At 36.2% G+C, this 18,611-nt stretch overlaps 1 protein-coding gene across 2 annotated transcripts in view; it reads left to right on the top strand.

Annotated features, from left to right (window-relative positions):
• Positions 1–16,807, top strand: part of Sec62 (SEC62 homolog, preprotein translocation factor) — a 32,193-nt gene extending 15,386 nt beyond the window's left edge. The window contains exons 4-9 of one of the 2 annotated variants that reach the window (XM_028763680.1): positions 7,087–7,291; positions 7,681–7,773; positions 8,638–8,698; positions 10,648–10,767; positions 15,213–15,661; positions 16,287–16,807. In XM_028763680.1, the coding sequence (XP_028619513.1) occupies positions 7,087–7,291; positions 7,681–7,773; positions 8,638–8,698; positions 10,648–10,767; positions 15,213–15,661; positions 16,287–16,361 (1,003 nt within the window). In that variant the 3' untranslated portion in view covers positions 16,362–16,807. Of the gene's footprint in view, positions 1–7,086; positions 7,292–7,680; positions 7,774–8,637; positions 8,699–10,647; positions 10,768–15,212 lie in introns of both variants that reach the window. The other variant, XM_028763679.1, reaches the window with a different exon arrangement.
• The last annotated feature ends 1,804 nt before the right edge of the window (positions 16,808–18,611 follow it).

The following is an 18,611-nucleotide window of genomic DNA, read 5'->3' as shown; positions in this document are numbered from 1 at the left end:
GTGTTTCTTTAAGGACTTCATCCTGTTTTCCTGTGTTCTCCTCAAGTTTTTTGATAGTGTTATTTACTTCCTTCTTGTAGTCCTCTAGCATCATCATTAGAAGTGATTTTAGATCTGGTTCTTGTTTTCCTGGTGATATGGGGAGTTCAGGACTTTCTAATGTGGGAGAACTAGGTTCTGATAATGGCAAGTACCTTGGGTTGCTGGTGCTTGTGTTCTTGCGCTTGCCTTTCGCCATCTGGATCACCTTTGTGCTGTCAGTGCTGTCTCTGACTGGGGCCTGTCTTTCCTATTATCTAGGTTGTGTCAGAACTGTTTGGGATGGGTTTTGCTGCTTGAGTTAGAGCTGAGGCCCAAGATGTGCTTGGTGCTCAGGTGGAAACCGGAAGGGGCCGGGGCTCTGGGTCAGGAGCGGATTCCTGGGTCCCAGTGGGTCCCAGTGGGTCCCAGTGGGTCCCAGTTGCTCCCTGATTGGGGGCGAGCACTGCCACCTCCTAGCCTAAGAAACTGCTTGGCACAGAGGTCCGGCGAGCCCCGCTTCCTCTGGATTCTGCGAGATTGGGTGCAAAGCTGACTCTCGGGATCTGCTCCGGCACAGACCGGAAGGAACCCACACTCCGGGCCTGGAGTGAACTCCTGGGTCCCAGTGGGTCCTAGCCGCTCCCTGTTTAGGGGCAAGCACTGCCACCTCCTAGCCCAAGACCCTGCTTGGCACAGAGGTCCTGCGAGCCCCGCTTCCTCTGCATTCTGCGAGATTGGGTGCAGAGCTGCCTCCCGGGATTCGCAAGTGCTCGGGCCCAGACCGGATGGAGCCCGCCCCGGGCCAGGAGCGAATTCCTGGGTCCCAGTGGGTCCCGGTTGCTCCCTGTTTGGGGTGAGTGCTGCTTTTTCCTTACCTGGGATGCTGCGTGAGTTCAAGCTCCTGGGAGTCCCTGTTTCTCTCGGTTTTCTGGGGTTGGGTACGGAGCTGCCGCCTGCGACCTACTCTATGCTGGGGCCCAATTACTTGCTGTTTTCAATGATTACTAATAAAGTATTCCTTTCAAAATCAAAATAGCTACACTGTCTTTGTAGTCTGGAAGATTTCAAGATAAAGTACATACACACTTTCATTTAGATACTTTTTCCTTTGTAAAGAAACTTTTGGTCATGAATCTATAACTAAAACAACCAAACCAAATTGCTTTCCCCTTTTGTTTAATACATAAAGAGCATACTTATTAATCTGTATTAGCTAGATTTTGCTTTGATAGTACTGAAGTTTAAAATGTGAGTAGTTGGGATTTTAAATTAGATGTTTGTTCAGGAGGCATATATAGCATTTAATGATAACTGTGCTTAATAACACTTTAAGTGTTAATCTGCCATTTACCAGGTTTAGTGGCCAATGCTTATAATCCCCCATTGGAAAGATGGAGGCAGAAAGATGAAGAATTGAGGGTTATTCTTGCTACAAGTGAGTTGGAGGCCAACCTGGACTGCTTGAGATGCTGTCTTTAAAAAAGAAAACAAGCATTATTCATCTGAGAACCCTCTTTAAAAACTTGTTAAAAATAATTATCGAATACTTAGAAATCTTAGTTGCTGGATGACTAGAGATGACTAATGAACATTTCAGAAACAAGTTTTATTTTGGGAGCAGGGCTAAACTAACAATGATACGGGTTATATTCACTGTCTTGTACAGTAATTTGATGAGAATTTTAAACTATAAACTTCCCTCTCTGCTTCAGGATGTGTGTATGCTATAAAAAGTAAAGGGATACTATAGATGCAGGACCTGGGACACGGTAAAATGTAAAACCTTAGCCGAGGTCATACGGCAAGTAAGGGCTAAAGCTCTAAATGCAGCAGTCTCTTCCATACTCTTTACCCCTGCGCCAGATTGTCTGCTCCAGCAAATTAATGATTTATTGGAGCAAAAGTTAGTCTGTATCACATGCCAATATTACTGTTAGGGATATTTAATCTCTGAGCCTAAATCTTTCGGAGGCAGCCAGTATTAGTTCAGTAGGTCAGTAGTTAAATATGTGGTGTGGGATAAACCACTTAAGCACATAGCACGCTGGCATGTTCACAGAACTACTAATATGGCCCTATCTCAGTGTGTCTATGTGTCTTCCTAGGAATAAAGGACCTCTTGCTTTTTAGGAAGTCGGTTATTTATGTTCCAGAATTTGATTAAAATATTTCCTCTGTAAAGCCATTACTGAAAGTTTCTCTAACTAATATAACTAGCTGTAATTTTTAACAGATGAGAATATGTACTCTGAAGCCATGACCAAATCGTAGTAACCAATGTTATTTTGAAGTCTAGCACTGTAATGGGAGTTTAATTCATGCTGAATAGTTTTTTAAAAGTTTAAAAATTATTTGTGTATTCTTTTTGATAGCTCATTTTTTTTCAGATTTAATTAATATTTACTGAATGTCAGACATATTTGGAACTTTTAAAAATGTAGCAATGACAAGTTTTTAAAAGTACAACCATCATGCTAAGTGTTACAGTGTACTTAAGTGGTTTATCCCATACCACATATTCAAAGCCAGTAAATCCACATCACTTTGGCAGATATAGAGTTAACTAGACCTTTTCTAAATACTCACTAAGAAGGTCAGTGATCCTATTCACTATAAGACAGAATGATGTCATGGTTTATGAAGCCTGTGTTTACAGAACTAGATAAATTGAAGATCTTGTTATAGCAAAAATAGCTAACACTTATTGAATATGTTTATGGCAAGCACTAACAATGTATATGCTTCTCATTTAATCCTAAAAATTGTATATCATAGGCACTCCATTTTAGAGATTAAAAAAAAAAAAATCAACTTACCCCAATATCATCTATCTACTTAAGTGGCAAAGGTAGTATTGAGTGTTTGTACTTAAAGTTAAGTTTAAAACACTAATTTGATTGGACACTAGCTACATACTTTTGTTTCTCATATATTCTAATTACAGTTTTTCCTCTCCTACTCCTTCTAGTTCTTCCCTACTTTCCCTCCTATCCAGATCCACCCCTTTCTGTCCCTTACTAGAAAACAGGCGTTTAAGGAGTAATAATAAAGAAACAAAGGAACCAATTGGAATAGGACAAAACAGCCAAACAAGAGAGCAAGTCAGAGAGAGCACAACTCCCAACTAGATCCTCCAGTTCCAGACACCCCACCGTTCCATAACTGTCTATTTCCCTTTCCCGACAAGATTGATCTGTGTCCCCCTCTCCCCCCAAGTCCTGTACTCCTCACCAAACCTCTTTGGTTCTCAGACTATAGTTTGATCATCATTGACTTCACAGCTAATATCCACTTATAAGTAAATACACAACATACTTGTCTTTCTGGATCTGAGATACCTCACTCAAGATGATTTTTTTCTCATTTTTTCCATTTTCTTGTGATTTTTGTGATTTCATTTTTTCAACAGCTGAGTAATATTCTATTGTGTAAATATTCCACATTTTCTTATCCATTCTTTTGTTACTAGATACCTAGGTTGTTTAAATTTTCTGGATATTATAAACAGAGCAGCAATGAACGTGTTGAGCAAGTGTCTCTGTAGTAGGATGAAACATCCTTTAGGTATAGGCCTAAGAGTAGTATAGCTGGATCTTGAGGTAGATCAATTACCATCTTCTTGAAGGACTGCCACATTGATTTCCATAGTGGCTGAAGAAGTTTGTACTCCCACCAGCGATGGAGTAGTGTTCTCCTTACCTCACATCCTTACCAACATGAACCAGTTTTTGTTTTATTGATCTTGACCGTATGTTTGGTATAAGATGAAATCTCAAACTAGTTTTGATTTACATTTTCCTGGTGATAAACAATGTTGAACATTTTTTTAAGTGTTTCTCACCCATTTAGGGTTCTTGTTTTTGAGAATTCTGTACCTCATTTTTTAATTGTGTTGTTTTCTTGTCTCATTTTTTAAGTTCTTTATATATTAGATGTAGAGTTAATAAAAATGTTTTCCCATTCTGTAGGCTGCCACTTAGTCCAATTGATGGTGCTCTTTTGCCTTATGAACTGAAAGCTTTTCAATTTGATGAAGTCATTTTTTAAAAAAATAATTTAATGAGCATTAGTATCTTTTCTGCATGTTTTTCTGTGTGAGGGTGTCAGATATTAGAGTTACAGACAGTTGTGAGCGGCTATGTGAGTGCTGGGAATTGAACCCAGGTCCTCTGGAAGACTAATCTGTGCTCTCAACTGCTGAGTTACCCCTTCAGCCCCGAGGTCTCATTAATTGTTGTTTTTGGTGCCTGTGCTAATGACGTTCTGTTCAGAAAGTCTTCTTTGCCAGTGATGAGTTCAAGGCTATTTGTCACTTTCTCTTCTATCAGATTTAGTGTATATGGCCTTATGTTGAGGTCTGTGATTCATTTGGAGTTAAGTTGTGCATGGTGATAAATATGGACTGATTTGGCTATATCTACACACAGTCATTCAATTTAACCAGAACCATTTGTTGAAGATGCTGTCTTTTTTCAGGGTGAAATTCTGGCTTCTTTATCAAAACTAGGTGTCCATAGGTATATGGATTTATCTGGGTCTTCAGTTTGGTTCTATTGACTAAAGTGTCTGTTTTTGTGCCAGTATTATGCTGGTTTTCATTACTATAGTTTGGTAATACAATTTGAGGTTGGGGATGGTAATACCACCAGTAATTCTTTCAGTATTGTTTTTAACGTGTGTGTGTGGGGGGGTAGTGTGTGTGATATATATGTGTGTGAGAGATATGATGTGTGTGTGGTATGGTGTCTGGTGTGGGTGTGATATGATGTATATGTGTGTGCATGTGGTAGTATGGTGTGTGTAGTGTAGTGTGTGATATGTGTGTGTATAATGTATGTTTGTGTGTATGTGTGTGTGTGTGTAAGTATATAGTGTGTTTCCATATGAAGCTGAAAATTGATTGACCTTTCAAGATCTTGAATTGTATTGGAACTTTGATCAGGATTAAATTGAATCCATAGATTTCTTTTGTAGCATGGCTATCTTTATTATATTAATCCTACTGATCCATGAGCACGGGAGGTCTTTCCATCTTCTGATAGCTTCTTCAATCTTGTCAGTCTTAACGGCTTTATCACACAAACCTTTCATTTGCTTGTTTAGAGTTACCCCAAGATATTTTATGTTATTTGAGGCTATTGTAAAAGATGTTTCCCTGATTTCTTTCTCAGTTTGTCATTTGTATATAGGAAGGCTACTTATTTTATGAGTTAATTTTGTACTCGCTACTTTGCTGAAAGTGTTTAACTATAGGAATCCCCTGGTGGAATTCGAAGGGTCACTTACATATTACTGTTATATATCATCTGCAAATAAGGATACTTTGACTTTATCCCTTGATCTCCTTCAGTTTTTATTGCTCTAGCTAGGATGTCAAGTACTGTATTGAATAGGTGTGGAGAGGATGGACAGCCTTGTCTTGTTGTTGATTGTAGTGGAATTGCTTTTCGTTCCTTTCCATTTAAGTTGATGTTGACCTTGGGCTTGCTGTAAGTGCCTTTGTTATGCTGCAGTGACATAGTTTGCTTTGTTGACTGGGAAGCCATGCAGGAGGAGCAGCAGAAGCAGCAGTCCCCAGTCTGTGCCAGTCTGTTGCTGCTTATTGAGGAAATATTTTTTTCTTAAAAACTTTTTCTTAAATGATTGAGAACAGTTTTTTCCCACAAAGTAAATTTAAGAAAACTGAAGGTACAAACTAATGATGTAGAAAAAATTCTACATTACTGTACTACTGCATCATAGTTAATCACATTGTTATCTGAGAAGTTATTTGAGATATACACATTGTGTATATCTATAAAATAACTATAAAATTTGTTTTCCCATCAAAAATGATATATGTTTGATTCAGTATTAAATGATAATATAAACAAAATTAGAATATGTCTTCTTTAATAATTCTTCAAGAGATTTTGAAATAGAAGAACATTCCCCTTCTTATTCAATAGTCCACTACCAAGGTGAGAACGAAGAGTAATACGAGGAACTCTGAAACCAGAACAAGAGATGTGAAAACATGGCTTATAAATAACAGTGGTAAGGACCAAATAGTCTCTTGGATAGGATTATAAGGTTAGAAAAGAAAAAACAAAAACAAACAAGAAACCAATGAGATTGGCTTAGTAAGGGATCAGCTAAGCTTCTGAACTCATTAGATAAGTGAATGAGATCTATCTGTTAGTGGTCTAAGTCTAGGAAAGGCACAAACATACAATACATAACACAGTAAGACCATAGGTAAGTGCTCTTGACAAAATAGCAGAAAGTGAAAGGGGATAATGGCTGTGTGTGTGTATTAATCGGGATAGGTTGTAATTCAGAGAAAACTTGACGCAAGAGTGAAATGAAAACTCACACCTTTTTGGAGAAAGACTATTTCATGCAATGGCAACAGCCTTTACATATTTAGGAGAGACTACTGACATGAATACAGCATCATGCCTAATCCATTGCACATTTTTAAGATTTTTCTTGTTCATCCCTATCAATATACAGAAATGTCATCTTAGTATAATGTAATTATTCATCACCCACTTGATTCTCACTCACAGTAGTAGATTGAATGATGAAGTACTTGCAGAGAGATAACCTCCCTAAAAGAGCTGAAAACTCAGGAACAGGACCAAACAGGCATCAACACATTTTTCTCTGTTGACATTTTTTAAATAAACTATTTTCCCCTTTATTATGTTTACTCTTCCAACAGAAGCCTAACATTAAATGAGGATGAGTATTAATTATTATCAATGTATCTAACAAGGAATTATGTGGTTAAGTCTCAAACCGGTAACATCTTTTAGTTAAAAGTTATAAAGAGTTTTGACAACTTTACATAGTCTGGCTATTGAGCTGTTTTTTCCTTTGTGGGATTCCTTGTTTGGTATGTTTATGATATTTCAGAGTATTTTTTCATAGACTTACAGATTATAATTTCTTCCATAAGTTGCCAGTTCATATCTTCCTTTGCTCACTTTATTTAGGTTTCAATATTTTTGCTTTTTTAAGAAGTCTGTGTCTTTTTAATGGATGAGAATTGTAATGCGAGAACTGTCACTTTTCTCCAAGGCTTTTAAAGAAACAGTTTTTTCATCGGGCCCTAAAAGTAATGAAAATGAAATATGATAAAGACATAAAAAAAGAAAAAGAGAAAGGAAAATCTGAAAGTGGGAAAGAAGATGATAAAAAGAGCAAGAAAGAAAGTATTAAAGAAGAAAAAACAAAAAAGGAAAAAGAAAAAAAGAAAGATGGTGAAAAGGAAGATTCCAAAAAGGTAAGTTTTCCTGAATGGAGAGCTGGCACAGAGGCTGTTCTACCCAAGGACCCACATTCTGTTTCCAGCACCCATGTGGAGGCTCATAGCCTGTTAACTCCAGTTCCAGGGATGTCTTCCAGCCTTCTTAAAACACTGCATGCACATGACGCAGATGTAAATGCAGGCACAGTGTCCATACACATAAATGAAAAAATAGAGCCACCGTGTACACGTGATCTTTATTGTGATCATGAGGTCCTAACAGCCTGTGGGATAGCTCATGATTATTTGTAAATACTGATCTTAAGATCTTTGATAGTGTTGGAAATGGTGAGACTTTTCACTTCATGAGTAGGACAGCTTTTGCTGTCTTGAGTGTTTGATTCTTTTCACTTGTCTGTTTATAGGAAGAAACTCCAGGAACTCCAAAAAAGAAGGAAACTAAGAAAAAATTCAAACTTGAGCCACATGATGATCAAGTTTTCCTGGATGGAAATGAGGTGAGATTAGAGAATAATAGATCTGAGTATAATTGAACTCCAGTTTTTCATAGAAAATCTTAGAAATATATTTGATGCTATCACTACAAAAAGAAACAAGAAAAATCTAATCATATAAAATAACTTTCAAAAAATCTTCTTTTCTAATCTAGTTTTATAAAAAGTTAGAATCAAATATGACTTCATTTGAGTTATTAAAAATCTGAAATTATAATAGCTTAGTACAAAATAGGTGCTTTTTTCCTTCTCATTAGTGTGCTCTAGGGATGAACAGCACACGCACACACAAGAAACACCAAGTCTCCAGACTATTAAAATTGAAAAGTGTCCTTTTTTAAAAACAGGTTTTTTAGCTGGTTATGGTTGTATACACCTTTAATCCTAGCACTCGGGAGTCAGATCTCCGAGTTTGAGTTTAGTTCAAGGCTAGCCAGGGCTGTTACACAAAGAAACTCTGTCTCAGAAAAAAAAAAGGAGGGGATATTTAAAGGGTTGATTTTTGTTTTGTTTTTAAAGTAGTTACTAGCAAGACTAATGTTTTTTTAATCCGATTCCCAAGGAAAATGTAAACAGTAAAACAGGTTTATTCAGAACCCCAAGTATTAGAAAAATATAAAATTAATCAGAAAAAGTGAAAGGTCTTGTTCAAAATAAACTAGGAAATTGAAACATACTGTAATTTACAGAAGCTGAGAGCTGGAACTAAGGGTCTTGTAATGACTGAGAGTAGTCCTGATTGGAAAGGGAAAGTTCTTAGTGTGTTAAGAGATGGAGCCTGTGTTTGAGGAACTACAGTAGAGAAGTAAACTTCTTACTAATGTGACCTTAGAACTTTTAAGCATTGAGGTTTCTTGATTCTTCTAGGTATTTGTGTGGATCTATGACCCAGTTCACATTAAAACATTTGTCATGGGATTAATTCTTGGTAAGTAGGAGAATATAATAAGTAGCTTTTTAGTATACTCCAAACTTTAGAGGACAAAATGCAGGACCTCAAAAAATATTTTTAAATTTAATACAAAATAAGAACTATTTAAGAGGATATTTTAAAATTAAACTAGAAGATAAATAATAAACTCAAATTATTTGTGACAGCTAAAACATTTTTACGATTAACATGGTAGAACAACCTGATAGAAGATAAACATAACTTACAGAAGAAACACACTGACCATTCATTTTGGTTAAGAATGAATCATGATACAGAGTGAAGTTACAAAGATTAAGATTACACACGTTTACAGTGAAAGTCCTGGGGTTGAGGGAACACTCCCAACAATCGATGATGGTACATTCCTTTTCCTTATTTTTACACCAGGCAGCTTGGCAATGCCTTTAAAATTGTTGATGCAAACACATTGACCCTATAAGTCTTGTAGGAATTTATTTTATATTCCTTTTCATGCACACAGTTGAGCAAAGTAACGTTCAAATTTTAAAAGCCTGTATCTTTTGGCCTACCAATTCCATTGAAATGAATTCATTGTTATGGCTCTTTCAGTGTTGTTAGTTTTTGTTTATTGTTAGTGTCTGGGATCCAACCCAGGGTCTTACACCTGCTAGGCAAGCAGTTCACCACTGAGCTCCATCCCCAGCCTAGAACTCACTCTGTTACATAATCCCAGTCATATGATGTACATGGATGTGCCAGTATACTTGTGGGAGGAATGTCTCTTATCATGTAAAACAAAGGAGTTCACTTTCCTCAGGAGAAGAGTGAATAATGTCAGTATAAGAGAATAGCATGCAGCTTTCAAGAGAGGAAAAAAGAAAACCACCAAAGAGGGAGAGTTACATAAGTTCCTTGAGTTAGAAATAGGTGTTTGTAACTAATTTTTTATTGTACATGAGCAGTCTCTGGGAATAGAATAAGCTTAATAGTGTTTATCACTGAACAGTGGAACAAAAGCTCAGTGATTTCATCTTCACTATAACCTTTGACTCACTGTTTATATTATCAAACTGTGTGTGTGTGTGTGTGTGTGTGTGTGTGTGTGTGTGTGTGTGTGTAGTTTTGCAGGCAAAAATGGATGGGAAAGAATATTTGAATAAATAGCAAAACCATACTATCTAAAATACAATTGGTCAATAAGATATTTTGGGATCCCATTTAGAAAAACTTACAATAAGAGTTGAAACTTAGTTAAACTCAAAAAGCTAATGCTGTGGATTGCTTACAGCGTGGTAGTTACTTTGTCATAAAAGCCTTCTCATGCCCCACTCCAGTAAGAACAGGTATTTATCAAATATAGGGTAAGTTAGCTTTGGAAGGGTTACCTAGCTTACACATGCTAGAGCAAGAATCTGAATCTGTTCTTAATGATAAAGACTTAATAATCAGGCTTCTCATTTCTTAACAGTTTTCCAAGAGGCCCTACCATAATTGCAAAACAAACAAACAAACAAAACCAAACAAACTCTTGAGGTGTTTATATATAGTTTCCCTAACCACTTTTTTTAAAAAATAAAAAATAAAAAAAAAAAGCTTTGTGAATCTGATTTCCCTGGAGTGGGAGGTAGAGTGTCCTTTGATTGTTTTTATTTAATTTTCCCTATTCCTAATGTGAAAAAAAACAGTAGCTTCAAAATGATAGTAGTTGCTCACTTAAGGAATAGTTTTAATTTCTAGACAGTATTTTTTGTAATTGAATGTAATTTAGATTTAAAAATGCTAACCTAGTCTAAGAACAGTATAAAATGTTATGTTAAATAACATGAAATTGCCAATAATTCATTATTATTATACAAATGTTACTTTTTTGACTCCAATATTTATCAGTCCCCATTTTCAAGAATATGTTCACTGTTGATTGTAATGAAGTCATTAAAGTATTTATTCTAAAAGTTACTCTGTAACTTTCTTTCTTACTCCAGTGATTGCCGTGATAGCAGCCACCCTCTTCCCTCTCTGGCCAGCAGAAATGAGAGTGGGTGTTTATTACCTCAGTGTGGGCGCAGGCTGTTTTGTAGCCAGCATTCTTCTCCTTGCTATCGGTAAGTGTTATTAGTAATACTGATCTTGGTATAAGGTAGGTATTAGCGCTTAAACTTTAACCTGGAGCTCCAGTGTAGCTGAACAGCAGAAGTAATACATACAAGTCAAGAAGTGTGTCATCCTCCTCAGACAAATCTCAGTGTTCAGACCTGATTACATTGGCTCTGATCTGGGATTTGCTATGTCTTACCAAACTTTCATGTTTTATTAATACTACATTTGATTAATATAATTCTGTGTAGTATAAAGTATTAATTCAATTATATATATGAATGATTAAATCATTAAAATATTCATTGCCTTGTTTAGCTATCTTTCTTTATGGTGAGCCATTTGAAATTTACTCTTAGTTATTTTGATATATATAATATATTACTATATTTTAATCTGCATGTAGATGTGTTTTTAAATTAGCTATAATGAACGTTTATTTTTGCAGTGGTGACTCATTATTAGATATTTGAAGTAAAATAAATGTAACTTGTATTAAATATATAAATTCTATTCATATAGTCAGTTAAGTGGTTCTAAACAATTTGTTTCCACTTTAGGGACACATAACAACTTTTCACTTGGGTACCAAAATGAGTTCTGGATGAATGAAGGAGTTAAATAACTAAACACCAAATAGGAAAACAAAGTGAATGTTCTTAACATTCATAATTATTGAGATGTTTCAGACCTTTGTTCGAGACAGGGTCTCAATGCATAGCCCTAGCTGACCTACTATTCTCTATATAGACCAGGCTGGCCTCAAACTTAGAGATCCACCTACCTTTGCCTTTCCGAGTGTAAGAATTAAAATCATGTGCCACCACTCCCAACCATGAGTAGTACTGCTTTATAGAAAAAATTAAGTCACCCACAGTATTGATATAGGTTCTGTTGTTAGAAAACAGAACTTGGCCAACATTAACTAACCTGGATGCATATTATTCTTTGATGGCTAATTAATTTTTATTTGTATAAAAGTAATATTTATTTTATTTGTGTAGCCCTAAATAGTTTCTTTATTCTTACCTTCCCCTGGTCACCAGAGTATCCTGAGTTGGTGCCCCCACTCACATGAACCCAAGAATTCATCCACTATTTTTTACTCTGCTATGGTAACAGGCCTCCCATTTCATTTTTTTTTCTTTTTTTTATTTCTCAATTTTTTTTTAATTTATTTTTTCTCAAATCGTAATTCATTCACACAGGGGTTATAAACACAGAAAGGCAGGATGTGGGGAAGGGAATGACACTGAAGTGTGGGTGATCAGGAGGAATACAGATATCATCAGAACCGGGTATCAGCTGGGTGAAGGTTCAGGGGACAAGTCACTATGACTCTGCCTATGACTCGCTTGTCCTTATCTAAGTTGGTATTGTCTGCCCAGGCTACCTATTTACAAGGTCTATGACTACTCAGGCTTGTAAATTTCCACAAAAGCTGCCTGTTTACATTAGCTTATAGCCATCTGTCAATGTTTTTCCACTGAGACCCAAGACTTGGTGTTAGTATACATGTATGACAGGCCTATTGCTGATTTTAGGCCTATGGATGATTTTAGGCCTCCCATTTCAAATGAGCCTTTTTCACCTAACTTTGATTTTTTTCCTTACTCTAGCTTAGTCACCTTGAGGAAAATGTTTTTGCTGCTGCTGCAGAAAGCAGAGCACAATTGTAGGCCAAGAAATAATAGCCAATCTATTAAACAGGTAACTAGTGCCAATGTAATTCCTAGATCAACAGTAGATGCTGTAAGATTGATGCCACCTGGCTGTCACACTAGTGAAACTTACACAAGTTTCTTGAAGTTTTTCAGCAAAGTATTAGCTCTGCTGAACAGAATTATTCTAGTTGCTATATTTTAATTAAACCAGTAGCACTATGATTTATGTTAGATTGTTTTGACCTTTAAAAATATTTTCTTTAGTTATGGATCAGATAATCTTGCAAATTAAGAGAAGAAGCAAACACCACATGTAACTACAAATATATATAATGTGTGTGTGTGTGTGTGTATATGTATATGTGTGTGTGTGTATAGTATATATGTATGTATGTGTGTGTGTATGTATGTATGTATACATTCACACACATACACACAGACAATATTTTAAGACAGGGTCTCCTATAACTCAGTTCTCATCAGTATTGCAATATAGCAAAGGATGACCTTGAATTTATGACCTCCTGTTCCTGTGTCCCAAGAGCTAGCATTACAGGCATGCATCTTCATGCCTGGTTTTATGTAGTGGTGGAAATTAAACCCAGCCTCCTCCTGCTTGCTAGTGAAGCACTCCACCAACTGAGCTGCATTCCACCCTTCAAATTTTTCTTTCAAATAGCTTCTGTCTATAGCCCACTTACTCATTCTGTGGTGTAGAATTGTTCAAAAATCTTTTTAGTGTTTTTCAATGTGCATGATTAATATCACCACTTACGATGTGGCATTTTTCTAAAACACAGAGCTTTTACTATAAGAATGGTAGGAATAGTACATACAGTTTTTCTGTGGTTCATCCCTTTATTGCCATATAGAGAAAAACTGTGGCACTTGAAAATTCTGTTATGCCCAGTTTACAAATGTGGTAAGAAATTCAGTTTACTTACCTTCTTTCAAAAGTGCTTTTTTCTTGGCTCTGATAAAACATTCCACCTGTCTTACAACTTTGTGAATGAACTACAGCATCGTGATTATATTTGGAGGAAAAGTTTTGTTGCTTTATCAGTGGGATTTTCTTGTAAGTTAATTGCTTCAAACATGTTTGTTTGTTTGTTTGTTTGTTTCACAAACGACTCTTTTCTGTTGTGTGATATATTTTTATTCTCATGAAAATAAAAATACTACTTTATAAGTAAGATTACTGTTTTATAAATCAAGCCTTGTATAAAAACCATGTCCTTTGATTTATCCAAACCACAATAATGAGAAAACCGTGGATCTGCTATTTTGTAAGCTTTTTTGAAATAGTTATACATAATTTTAAAGAAAACAGAACAAAACAAAACCAGTTACCCTAGAACATTTGTAGTCATTGTGACCTTAATAAATCCAGGTATCAGGGCACATGCCTTTAGTCGCATCACTCAAGGGAGAGAGGCAGGCAGATCTGAGTTCAGGGCCATTTTGGTCTACAGAGCAAGTTCCAAAATAGCCAGGGCTACACAGAGAAACCATGTCTCCAAAAGGGGAAAAAAAAAAAAAAGGGAGGGAGGGAGGGAAGAAGGACGGACCTCTAATACATACTTAATTGGTAAATTAATGGAAAACCATTTGAAATTCTAAGGTTTGTAATAATATAGTAAGAGTAATCTCAGCCAAGTATGATTACAAACACTTATGATCCCACCTATTTGAAAAGCTGAGGCAGGAGGATGGAGAGTTTGAGGCCAGCTTGGATTACACAGCAAGTCATAGGCTTTTCTGAACAGTTTAGCCTGTCTCAAAGTTTAAAAGGTTGAGGATATAGTTTTATGTTGCCTAGTTGATAGGCTGCTCTAGATTCCAGCCCAAGCACCAACAAAAACACAAGTTACCTCATAAACCATGTGTTTGAGCAGTCTTGGCTGTGCTTGCATTATGTGGTTTCCTGGAGTTTGTTTAGTTTTTATTCCTTTTAGTTTTCAGAGACAGAGTCTTGGCAGGTAGCTCAGACCTTGCCCCAGGTGCTAGGATTACAGCACCGCTGTAATTCACCACTGTACCTAGCTTATATTTAAGGTACATAAATTTTTTCTTAATGTTGACGCAGTTGGTAAATAAGCTGGTAATTAATAAAACAAGAATTTGATGATAGTTTTTTAATGCCTGGATTCTTTTTTCAAAGCTTGAATATGGATTCTTTATTCCATATTCAAGTTAGCATATGCTTCATATCCAGAATACATTTAAGGGCCCACTGAGTTTTTTGGATTTATTTTAAAATCAGAAATAATGATAGATATGTTTCAGTATATGCACTTCTTCAGCAGTCTGTTTACATTTATACTATATGTTGAATGTAGTGTTTTTCTAAAATCAGGACAAGACATAAGGACTAGGGATTGAGGCTGCATGGCATTCTGCTTCCCCGCTGACTGCTTTCTTCACTATCATTCATGGTCCTTACTCACATGTTCTTTTCTTACACTGTGATGTCTCGATGCTTCAACTTGCACCTGACTCCTGTCTTTACTAAAGCCCAACTTCACCAAATGCACAAGTCCTCAGTGTGTGTCCATGACTAAAAAAAAAGGACCTTTTTGAGAGTGGTATCATAACATTTGTGTTTCTAAGTTTAGAGCAGCTCTTAAAATACTGTCAGATGATAAGCGAGTCTGATCTTAAGTGTTTGTCTTTATGGTGCATAAAATATGGCAACAAAGCTAAATATTGTCTCAGTTTCTTACAAATTTTCCCTGTAGTTGCTTCAAGGCTTAATTTCATTTATTCAAGAGAAACTTTGTTCCCCTCAGCTCGATGCATCCTGTTCCTCATCATCTGGCTGATAACTGGAGGAAGGCACCACTTCTGGTTCCTGCCAAACCTGACTGCTGACGTGGGATTCATTGACTCCTTCAGGCCCCTGTACACACATGAGTACAAAGGACCAAAAGCAGACTTAAAGAAGGATGAGAAATCTGAAACTAAAAAGCAGCAGAAGTCCGACAGTGAGGAAAAGTCAGACAGTGAGAAAAAGGAGGACGAAGAAGGGAAAGGAGCTGCAGGAGACCATGGACCAGAAGGCTCCGGTGGAGAGCGCCACTCAGATACAGACAGTGACAGGCGGGAAGATGACCGCTCCCAACACAGTAGTGGGAATGGGAATGATTTTGAAATGATCACAAAAGAGGAACTGGAACAGCAGACAGATGGGGATTGTGATGAGGAAGATGACGACAAAGATGGGGAAATGCCTAAATCTGCACATGAGAAATCATAATCTGATTAGTTTGGGGACTGAATAAGTACAGCAGGTTGGGTTTTCGGTGTTGGCCGATCATCATGATGTACAGATGGCATTTGTAGCATTCGTTAAATCCATTTTCTGAAATGTATTTGACATTCAGTTGCAGTCAGCCTTTTGTTTTGTAGAACATTGGTACTATTATTGGTACAGTCTAAAGCCATTAATAAGTTTTATCCATCTGATAATTTTACAGTAAGTAGGCCTCATTTTGATAGTTATCAGAGGTACATTGTCCACAATGACACTTAGATTAAGGGCATTTTTGATAGTTGTATGGCTTTTTACTGTTAGACTAATGGAAATTGCTAAAGAAACTGCAGCATTTCAGATTATGCATAAGTATATAGCCATTTCGCAGTTTCTTTAGGATGAAATGCTTAAACTCATTGTTCTTGCTAGTTATGTTCTTTTCGGGGGTTTTTTTGTTTTTGTTTTTGTTTTTCCATAAAATTATACCAGAAAATTCCTTTTTTTTTTAAGGTTTTTGAGTTAGCAGGGATCAAGAGCATTTTGTGGAAACAAACCAGCTAGTAACAGTGCAGCAATCCTTTTAATTCAGCTACAGATTCTCCTTTTCCAGCATAGGAAATCCCAACTGACTTGTACGTTCAATCCAGAGAAAGGTGGTCATCTCCAGAGAAGTGAGGAGCTCTGACTGGACAGGGAGGCTCTTCCTTCCTCCCCATCTCCTTGTCATAACATAAAATGTATTCTGTACATAATTTACAAATAAAACATTTTATTTTAATTGTTACTTATTATTTAGACATTTCTCAACACTTAAATTTGTAAAATGAAAACCATGTAAGGTATGTTTCTAGAGAGTTTCAGTAACCCACAGAACATCTGATCTTTCTACAGCAGCTTCAATTGTGTGCCAACATTCCATGTATTTTAATATGAGTAAAAATTATCCTTATTAAGTAAGAACAGACTTAAAGTAGCTGTTTGTACGCCTTAATGTTCATTTTGACTTATTTTAAATCTTTACATTTATAAGTGGGGACTGTGTTACCAGACAAGGAGGCACTGCTGTGAAAGACAATTTGCTGTTCTAAAATACCAATTAAAAATAAAGGATATAAAAGAAAACATAGCAAACCATTGGACTCTAATTGCTTCAAACTAGTTTGGCCATTTTATTTTTTACACGCCTTCGTTACAGACCTTTTTTGAAAATCCTTGGACCACATTTTACACCAATAGTGAGCATTAAATGATTTTCCTTCAGTCATAGGTTTTGCTTTGTAGTTAGTAGGTGATGGAATATGTAGGTCTTTATCTTCCTTTAGACTGTTTCTCTTTTGTGTTTGACTAAAGATGACCTTTAATTATGAGAAAACCCATTGTATATTGACAGCTTATGACATACAGCTTGATTGTTTCTTTAGTCTCCCTGTGTGGATGGAATTGTAGGTGCAGTCTTGTCCTCAAAGTACTGTGCATTGATTGCAGTGCCTGGGTATTCTTCCTTCACATTTGCAGAACCCTGCTGCCTCATGTCCACAATAAGGAAGAGAATGATTATAGCATATGAACTTGTTAGTCACTGGTAGATTAATACCTATTGGGGGTATGAAAATGAAACAAGAAAGTTTTATAACAACAAAATTGCTTGCTTAACCCTTACTAGTATAGTACCCAGGCACTCAATATTTATCTGCAATTTCTTTATAACATATGTCCTGTGTCTAGTTTAAAAAGTGAAGAACGCTAGCTACAAAGTCCACTTACTGATATGCGTGAATTTCTACAGAATGCTAGTAAAACTTTCATAAATATTTGCTGATCTTTGGGGAGAGTATTCTTACTGTAGTTAGGTATGAACTAGAAATTTCAGTTTAATTTCTATTGTATGGCTCAAGGTTGAACACTTTAAGTTTAAAAATCAAAATGCTTTCTCTGTCGTCTTCAGAAGTCTTTGTTGGCTAACTAAATGTCCTTGTGTTCAAGCATGGAGAATTGTTTACAATAGCCAATAGAGTGGTGACTCTTAAAAAATGATTTCCTCTGCTGCTGTAAGTAGAAGCACAAAGCTTTGGGTGATACAGGATTTCCTATGGAGCGCGTGTACATTGGCCTACGCAAGATTGAACTAAGCAAGGGACTGAGTCCAGATGGAAGAATAGTGCATATGTGAACTTCTCAAAATTAACATGTTAAATCGGGTGCTTTTTCTTTTCCCTCCTACAGAATTCTTTAGTTCTTAAATTATAAGGCCTTCTAGAGAATGTTAATTGATAATTTCAATGAATACTAGCCAGAAAATAATAAATTTTAATATATTACATTGAAATATCAGTAGTGATGAATTTTGGTGTTTTCTCTTTTTGGTTTTTTAATCACGAATACTAATTAGATTCTACCTAGAAAAATCATGTTATTTGTAAGTTTTCTTTTTCAAAACTTCTAGAAATTGAAAACCAGTATATACAGTTGGTTTTCATTGTGATTATATTCTGTGAAGTCTCTGGAACGCTGGAGTAACAAATCCCAAACCACCACGTCTAAGGGAAGTATCAGATAAAGTTTCTACAAGCCTCTATTATCAACATTTAATCAACTAATATGTAAACTAGTTTTAGCTGTCTCTATTTAAAAGACATGTTAATAGGTTACTGATTCCTTAACATTGACTCATAACCAATAGAATATTAACTTCTGCCTGAATGAAGATTTCTAGTACCTATTTTCTCCATGAGTCAAATCATTGCATTTGTGCCCTTGAGGAACATGAGATGGCATTTTAACTCTACCTTTAGTGACCATTTTAAACAAAATCACAAACAAAAAAAGCACAAATGTGAAAAACAGACATTAAACAGCAAAAAAGCAGTAAAAGATCTAGAAGACAGCCTTGTCCAAGCACTGCCAAGGTGTGTACTGTGGGCAATCCGGTTCTGCC

The sequence above is a fragment of the Grammomys surdaster genome, unplaced genomic scaffold (assembly GCF_004785775.1).
Source record: "Grammomys surdaster isolate TR1022 unplaced genomic scaffold, NIH_TR_1.0 62, whole genome shotgun sequence".
Taxonomy (NCBI): Eukaryota; Metazoa; Chordata; class Mammalia; order Rodentia; family Muridae; genus Grammomys; species Grammomys surdaster.
Note: the sequence above shows the minus strand (reverse complement) of the source record. Positions and strands in the feature narration are given on the sequence as shown.